This window comes from Electrona antarctica (assembly GCF_951216825.1).
Source record: "Electrona antarctica genome assembly, chromosome: 16".
NCBI classification, from domain to species: Eukaryota; Metazoa; Chordata; class Actinopteri; order Myctophiformes; family Myctophidae; genus Electrona; species Electrona antarctica.
The window spans coordinates 7,808,084-7,816,692 of NC_136797.1; the positions used below are offsets into that span (position 1 = coordinate 7,808,084).

General features: G+C 45.6%; 2 protein-coding genes across 4 annotated transcripts in view; both read right to left on the reverse strand.

Annotated features, from left to right (window-relative positions):
- Positions 1-1,592, reverse strand: part of xpo7 (exportin 7) — a 68,220-nt gene extending 66,628 nt beyond the window's left edge. For all 3 annotated transcript variants that reach the window (XM_079524369.1, XM_079524368.1, XM_079524367.1), the window contains exon 1: positions 1,145-1,592. In XM_079524369.1, the coding sequence (XP_079380495.1) occupies positions 1,145-1,177 (33 nt within the window). In that variant the 5' untranslated portion in view covers positions 1,178-1,592. The remainder of the gene's footprint in view (positions 1-1,144) is intronic.
- A 3,310-nt stretch (positions 1,593-4,902) lies between these two features.
- On the reverse strand, positions 4,903-6,591 carry LOC306940315 (GPI transamidase component PIG-T-like; the record flags this gene model as incomplete). The annotated part of the gene is made up of 1 exon (XM_079525335.1): positions 4,903-6,591. The coding sequence occupies one exon, from the start codon at positions 6,589-6,591 to the stop codon at positions 4,903-4,905; it is 1,689 nt and encodes a 562-aa protein (XP_079381461.1).
- Between the last annotated feature and the right edge of the window lie 2,018 nt (positions 6,592-8,609).

Below are 8,609 nucleotides of genomic sequence, written 5' to 3' on the forward strand. Positions count from 1 at the left end.
CAACTTTCCGTCAAAGAACGTAGCCAAGCCAGCAAGCAGCGCGAGCCATGGCATGCAAGCATTGATGCAGGCGGCTAACGTTCATAGCGCGTGGTAGTTAGTTAGTGGACGTTATGATTTTTATATACAGTCGCGTGGCCCCCCCGAAAAATAGCCCGATCTACAAGCCTCACGAGGACTGAGAGCTTGTAGATCGGGCTATTTTTTTCTGAGGGTGCGCGAGCGAGCGAGCGGAGCATTTATTTGGGGACTGGACGTCTCGTGCCATCACGGCGGCTTTGGGCTAGCAGGCAGCAGCAGCAGCGCAACTGGTAGAGAGCCAAACTTCCCTCTCTCAGGGCAGCAGTGGCACAATGAATGCGCATAAACAAACAAACTACGAACCCCCATCCCTCCCACCCTTTAAAACAAAAAAACATATTATACTTTGTTTCGTTATAAACTGCGTAAAAACGGCGCAAAACAACCCCATCATCCATCCTCCCTCCATCGCCAACAACCCCCAGCCAGCATAGCGGCGGCGGGGCGATGTGACTGACATGTTTTCTCCTCACACACACATCCTTAGCGACGTCCAACCAACCGAACCAACCAAGGCCAGCCCATGTATTTTTGCATTGTTTACTTAGATAACTATTCGGACATATTTATTATGGCCATTGTTGTGTAGCTCCCACCACTCCTGCCCTGGTGGTGGTGGTGGTGGTTCCGGGAGGAGATATAGATATTATTCACACACCGTCGCCGATAATAATAATAATAAAACATTTGCGGGCGGCGTCGGTCGCACAGCCAGGGCGAATAAGGTGTCCGGGCGGCGCTTCATTTTACGGTTAAACTTACGGGGCTAAAATAACTAGGTAGCACATTGTTAATGCAATAAGCTCTCTCTCCCTCTCTCTCTGCACGATGACAGGCCACAAGTCAACACACAAGCACCCCGCATCCTCCTTCCATTATTATTATTATTTACTAACCAACAGCACCGGGCCAAACGGCCGCCCGTGCACACGCGGGGCGGGGAGGAACGGCCTCGGGCTGTGTAATAATCAGCAACGCGTCCTAAAATCCGCGCACCGGGGCACATTTGTGCCGCTTATCGATCATTGTGTGTTCATTTACAAAAACATAAACCTCTGGTTACCTGCACATGATCCGCCATTTTGCTCCATTGCATGGACCTATCACTCCCCCTCTAATATGAGTATAGCGGGGAGGAAACAGCGCCCCCTGTGGTTAGTTGTTGGGTTGCCTTTATTCTTGGAGACTGGTCTTTCATTTTTCTTTTGCACAAATTAATTAGGGACAATTAAAAAAACACACAAATGCTGATGAATGTCCTCGCCACAACTGCGCCGAGTGCTTTTTCACCCTCCTCAAAATACGTTTAAAAACACAACAAAAGGTCGTTGCTAAATAAATAATAGTCACTGTAGCTCGGTTTGTTAGTGGTAGCCGTCTGCAAATTAACTGTCAGTAAAGAAGGGTGATTCTTTTGTATAAATATATGTTATCCTGTTGTGTTGAATTAAAATCTCCTGAGCTGTCCTCACTGATGAACTTACATATCAAACGGAACAATGGAGGACACAATAAACTATTGTATTTGTCACTGACACTGAGCTTTGAGAAAAGTAATGAGAATAGCAAAGCAACCAGAGGAAGCTCCGTCATGTTGGCGCACGTTGGGCGTCAGAAACGCCGGAAATTGATAGATTTTCCTTCAAATTTAAAGCATAAAGTACTAAAATAACTAAGAAATCGGTGATACAATTTCACACGAAGACTGCTTATACAAAAAAAAAAAGGTTGTAGCATAGGCCATGATAATTAATTAATTTGAGTGGGTTTTGTGTGATTTAAATGTATAACTGTGGTCTCACTAAATGTTCATTTAGGCTTTAGGAGGGTGCCATACTATTACTTAGGGCGTCTACTTAGTAGGGATGTGCCGATGAGACATCTTGGCCGATATCGATATCCGATATAATTAATTGCTGTTATGGACGATAATCGATACAATCTCATTCTGTTTAAAAAAATTATAATAATATTGTCCATTCTGAAAAATACATAAAACAGGGTATCTGCACTGCAGGCTTCGGCAAGTCAGATTGAACTGTAATATGCTTATATTTGTAATAGCCTACCTTATATTTAATATTGTGAGCTTGTAGATCTGTTCAAGCTGTTACTTTGGGCTAGTTTATCTTAAAAGACAATCGGACCGATTAATTAATCGGACCGATTGATTAATCGGACTGATGCAGATTAAATCAAAAGACAATTTGAATCGGCCGATACCGATGCGTTTGCCGATTACTCTCCCAAGCTATAGTAGTAGGCCTAGTTACTAGCTGTGTGTCTTTAGTGTCAGGTGGGCTGTCCACAGTGGACAGTTCAGAAACCTCAAACCTGCCTACCAATATGACATCATGGATGCGGATTCCAAGCCAATAGAGACTACAGTCTTTGTCTGACTAGAAATATATAGCACACAAATAGAAGCCAATAAAGCCATTGTTCTTGCATCAGTAAAAAGAAACTGAAACTTTTTTTTGTCTATTATTTATTTGACATATACATAAATACAATTTAAAGTGCATCCCCACAGGCTAACAGAGATAATGATGGGCTATGGTAGTAAGGGTTATTTAAAAATGTTCTATGGATCCACTATGCAGATGGCACAAACTATTTCTTGTAACTCTTCTTGTTGTTTGGCTGCCCCCTTATGCAGATTTCGTAAAACACACTTGATATCCAGCCTCCAGGGGGCTTCTGAAGGTCAGAGAGGGCCATGGAGTCAAATGTCAGATAGGTATAGGTGTAACAGCTGCCATGTGGCCTAAACATTATCATCTTGTTCTTGTCAGCATCCTCAAATCACCAACCACCTGCTTCTAAATCTGACCTGACCCACACAGCAATGGTGTGTGGCAACTTCTAAACGTGGGGTCCATGGTGTTCCAGGGACCAGGGGGTCCCCAGTTGATTGCTAGTTTAGAACAAAATGAACCCGTACGGGTTAAAATAACCAAATGGACTAAGGTGTAGGCCTACAGGTGTGTACACAGTTGGTTGTACTTGCACTTACAGCCACAGGTGCACTACACATGGAACCAAAATGTACACTGTATATAATTGTGTACAGTACACAACACCATGCATTTACCATAGTTATAGGCTATAGTATACACTCTCAGAGATAAATTAACACTGGCTGTATAGAAAATAGCCATTGAATTTCTTGACACATTGTGAGCTGGAAATTGCACAAACTTCATTCATATCTGGTTCTGATTAAACTGATTAAACTGACTGAGTGCGTGCATGTGTATTTCAGGAACATGGGTCTTATTTTGAAGACAAAGACTGGAAGTCACATTTGTCTTCATGTCTAACTTGACGCTGGTGGGGTGGTGCAGTTGCAAAAAGCGCTCATTGAAGAAACGCCCCCCCTCCCTCCCCCAACAGCTACGGAGGCCTAAGAGGAACCTTGCTGGTTGAGTTTATTTTGTATTTATTATTATTATTATTATTATTATATATATTTTTGTATTCTTATTATTCTTATTCTTTTACAAATATATTACAAACAATTCAGGTAGAGAAGCACAGCTTATATAGAATTCTCATGTCTTTAATTAATACTGACTTATGTATTGTTCCTTTGTTTGTAGCACTAAAAGTTCTTTAGCAAAGCAATGTCATCAAGGAAATCATGACCGTTATGGCATCAAAAGCATAATAAAATATTGATGACAAAAGTAAACAAACATTCAACACTACCGTTTAGCCTATTGTTCTAAAAATCACACCCAGTGTGAAGTGAGTGGTGCCTGATGAGTTGATCTGCTGTCCGATGATGTAGTGCAGGGGTTCTCAACGTTTTTGGCCGGGGACCCCCGGAAATGCTTTGGCAATGTCTCGGGACCCCCGCCCCGCCCCCTCCCGACCCCCAATATAAATTGACTGCTACAATTTAGCTATTGAAAAATAGCAGATCTACAAGCTCATAGCGCGCCACCGAGTGGCGCGCTACGAGCTTGTAGGTCTGCTATTTTGGAAAAATCGTGAATTAAAAAAAAAAAATCTTATTTTGTTTTTTATTTTTTTTGAAAATAATTTGGGGACCCCCTAAAATAATTTGGCGACCCCCCGAGGGGTCGCGACCCACGGGTTGAGAACCCCTGATGTAGTGCAGTGGTTTTCAACCTTTTTCATGTCAAGGCCCACTATTTCTTCAGCATTTGAGCCACGGACCACCATTTGATTTGAAATTAAATGGACCAGTAAGGGTCCATTTGGTTTCATTTTACACTCAGGGTTCATTTTACAGAACTAATGGGTCCACATTTGGTTCAAACTCTCAATCATTTAACTGGGGACCACCTGGAACCCCCTCAAGGATCACTGGTTGAAAACCATGATGTAGTGGGCTAGTGGCCCACATGATGTCATAGTAATTTATTTTGCTTTGACTTGAAAAGGTAGGCCTAATTGGAGGCGCATTCTCTCTTTTTTTTCTGTTGTTGCTGTTTGATGTTATCTACAGGTACTGTACTTATTTGCCATTTTTTACTATTTTGAAAATACATTTAAAATAGTTCAACTAGCCGATCTACATCTACATGTTGTGAGCTTGTAGATCAGCTTTTTGAACTATTTTAAAAGGTTTTTTATAAAATAGTAAAAAATAAGTTTATGGATAAGGGTTAAGGGGTGGTGCAAAATATAGCCCAAGATGTAACAATAAAGTACAAGCTTGAACCTTGAATAAAAATGCATAGACACACAAACACACAAAGCCACACGGTTGGAACATCCCACCCAGTACTTCCTTGAATGTCACATTACCAGTGCATTATGGCTGATCTGGTCTCAGGCGAAAGGTCCGTTTTAGGTTGGTGGCACGCCCCTCCTCGTCCCGTGGATGAAATTGACCACCATGTGGATTAGGTTGTATATTTGTTTGGCCAGACCTGGACTGGACTCTCCTACATCATGGAACGTGCGAGTGAGCAGATCATAAAGTGAGAGGTAACCCAAGGCGAGCACGATGCACGTGAAGCAGATGACATTGAAAGGCATGGTCAGGTCCGGATAGGGAAGGCTGACCGATAGAGGCTCAGTGTAGACTCGCATGAAGTAGCTGGACTCTTCTTCCTTACGGGGGAAGACGCTGCTGAAGAGCGGGCGGTCCTGAGTGCCGTTTGCATCCATGGCAACATCGCTGGGCACCAGAGCGCTGATGACGGAGGACCCCACGCAGAACACCTGGTCGTATTCAGTGCGTTTCAGCAGAGACCTTTCAAACCCCACGGTGACCTCGGTGACAGAGTTGGGAGGCAGCTGTATCAACATCTCCAGGAGGTGTGGTCTCAGACGGTCCTTAGACGGCTGGTAATGGATGTAGCTGGGCTTGACGACGTTCCCCTCGCTGGTGACAGACAGCGTATGGATGTAGAGGCGGAGGTACCAGGGCACCGTCTCTAGCAGTAGCACGGGGAAGGCCCTGTCAGGGTGGTGGTTGTACATCCGGGTGTGGATCTCTCCCGCCTGCAGCCCATAGCCGGCCACGTAACGTTCACCATGGAGGAAGGGCCGCGGCATGTCACCGCCGGTGGACTTCCAACGCAGCAGCGCGTCGAGTGAGCGCAGGGAGCCAAAGGTGGACGCCTGGGTCAGGTCGTAGACAGAGTAGGTCCTCCTGTCGCCCAGCACTACAGCCTGGCTGAGCAAGGGAGCGGCCGGGGTCAGCTCAAACCGCTGGTGGTCAGTGATGTCGACGTAGACTTTACTGGAGGAGGCCAGTGGGCAGGCGTCTGTCAGGTTGCGAGAGAACATCTTGACCAGAGACCATTCTCGCTCGCCCTGTCCCGAGGTGTGCAGATCAAACACCACGTCCAGTGTCTGCCGGAGCTCCCAGGATGCCGTTTTGCATGGCCGGTCCTGACACACAGGCCTGACGTGCACCGCCTGGGAGTAGAAGCTACTGTGAAAGAGCTTCTCTGCCTTCAACAGGCCAGCGAGACCAGCGTTGGAGCCACATGGCAGGAGTTTCTTCCAAGGGGTCAGATTTTCAGAGCAGACGGTCTCACGTGGCAGGGTGGCGTAGCGAAGGAAGCTGTGGTCTGTGACGTTGCCCACCACCACACCCAGTGGTTTGAAGGAGGCGCTAGGCTGAATGGTGTTCGTCGAGTCAATTAAGCTGAGAGAGGCACAGAAGATCCCAGAGAGGGCATTGGTCAGCTCCTTCCATGCACCGTCCACGTCACTGACCGTGTCCTGGAACCAGACCCAGAGTTCGGCCCCAGGAGGTGAGGGCAGGAAGGGATGCCCCCACTGCATAGTCCTCCAGTAGCCCTGGGTGAAGGAGATGTGGAGCTCTCTAACAGAGAACTTGGAGATCACCTGGCCCAGCGACTTGGGGAACAGATGGTAGTGGGAGACTTTGTTTCCTCCTCCCGTGAAGTCCGTGTCCCATAGCGTGCGGAACTGGAAGCTAGCATAAATATCCCCCGAATGAAGCGGCCTGATAACTAATTCTTCCTGAAATTCATCTTTAGCCGGTGGTGGGGATGGCATGTGAGCAACTTTAGGTGGTTCAGAAGTGGCCTTGTCGCTTGGAGCATCGTCGGTTATAGTCGGTTCCTCATCCTTGCTTGCAGTAGTCTGCTGCCTTGTTTCAGTGGCTATTGCAAGCTCTCTTTGTAAATTATTCTCCACAAAGATGCCAGACTCTGTAACGGGGTTGGTTTTTTGAATATTTGCGACAATAAGCAAAGATAAATGACAAATAGTGAACAGTAGAGCCAGGTAACGGTACCTGTACATGGCCATGCTGATTTGAGCAATTTTCTTAGTTGTGAAAGTGTTCACCTTTACATAAAGTCTTCTGTCCAAAACCTCCTTTATGAGACATGCACTCAAACAGGTCACTACAATCCCAGTACCGTGTTGACACAGGTTTTACGGTAGTTGTCCAGACAGGTAGAACACATGAACTGTGAATAGCCACGGATTGGACAGACACACACACGGATGGACACACAAACGCTATTCCAGGCAACTCTCCCTTTATCGATCTATACATGGAATACAGGCTGGAATCTCTGCCTGTCTGTACGTCATTATGTGGGTGTAAATCACACAAACACACAGACATGCATCTGTGTGGCCATTATGCCTGTGGCTGACATGATATGGCTGACGTGAAATGACATAATATGGCTGACATAAATATGCTCAAATATGGAAATGACTGACGTCATAGTACTGATCATGTCATACTGTATAGTGTAGACTGCATCCAGGTACTCTGAGAATGGTATTTTGTTATGCCAACCTACAGCATTTATGGCCTTCTCTTCCGGGGGACCCAAGCCACCACAATGCTTGGAGCATGTCAATGAAGTGGCCTGTCAACACAAGAGTATGCCAATGTTCTGTAGGCTAGGGAATATATAATTACAATTTACAAATTACAATCTAGGCATTTAGCAGACGCTCACATCCAGACTGACTTATATGTGTGAGATCGGAATAAGCAGAGAAAGCATCAACTCTATAATAAAACAAAAAATCACATCCGTGTGAAGTGAGTGGTGCAACTCCGTGTGGGGGTCCCCGGAACTTCCAGACCCACAGGAACGTGCCCAGGGTGCTGGCCCGGTTCCGACGAGCCGCCCCACGTTCGAAACGGTTGAGAAATGACAGAGTTACCGTGCGGTGGCCTCGGGGGGTCCCCGGGAGGTCCCCGGAACTGCCAGCCAGAGACACAAAAGGCAAATAAGTAGAGAGCTGAGAGAACATTGTAGTGCCTCAAAGAAACTATAGCAAAAACAATTAACCTAGCATCTGTTAACACTCTAAATGTATCTAAATAACATCATTTGTGGTCAAGCAAAAACAGATATATCCGCAGAGTAAATAACATCTATCAAACAAAAGTGACAAGAAGGGATACAATGGGAGAGATAAGTGTAAATGGTAAATGGTGCATTTATATAGCGCCTTTATCCAAGGCGCTTTACATAGATTGTGCATTACATTCACCCATTCACACACACATTCATACACCGATTGCGGCGGAAGCCATGCAAGGTACCAACCAGCACATCGGGAGCAATTTGGGGTTCAGTGTCTTGCCCAAGGACACTTCGACATGTAGACAGGAAGAGCCGGGATTCGAACCGCCGACCCATGGATCATTGGACGACCTGCTCTACCTCCTGAGCCACAGTCAAGTGTGTTGATGTGGGGAAGCATTAAAGGGATATTTCACTTTCAAGCATGTTTGAAAGTGAAATATCCCTTTAAGCAATCAACTTCTTGAGGGCCGCTAGCCCCTCCTATGTCCAGCTTTGAGGGTTTGTGTAAACACAAACATTGTGTTAAATAGCACATAGCTACGACCTCATATAGCATATGCCACATAATGATTGTATTGGCTGAGCAAAGTACATATTGAAGATAAAAGTGAAGACGGAAAAGTGAGGAAGCAAATTGTGATTGGCCCGAATGAGATGATGTATGATGATAAGAGCGCCGCTCACTTCACACGGGTGTGATTTCTTTCTTCTGGTGAAGTAGACCTTTGCCAT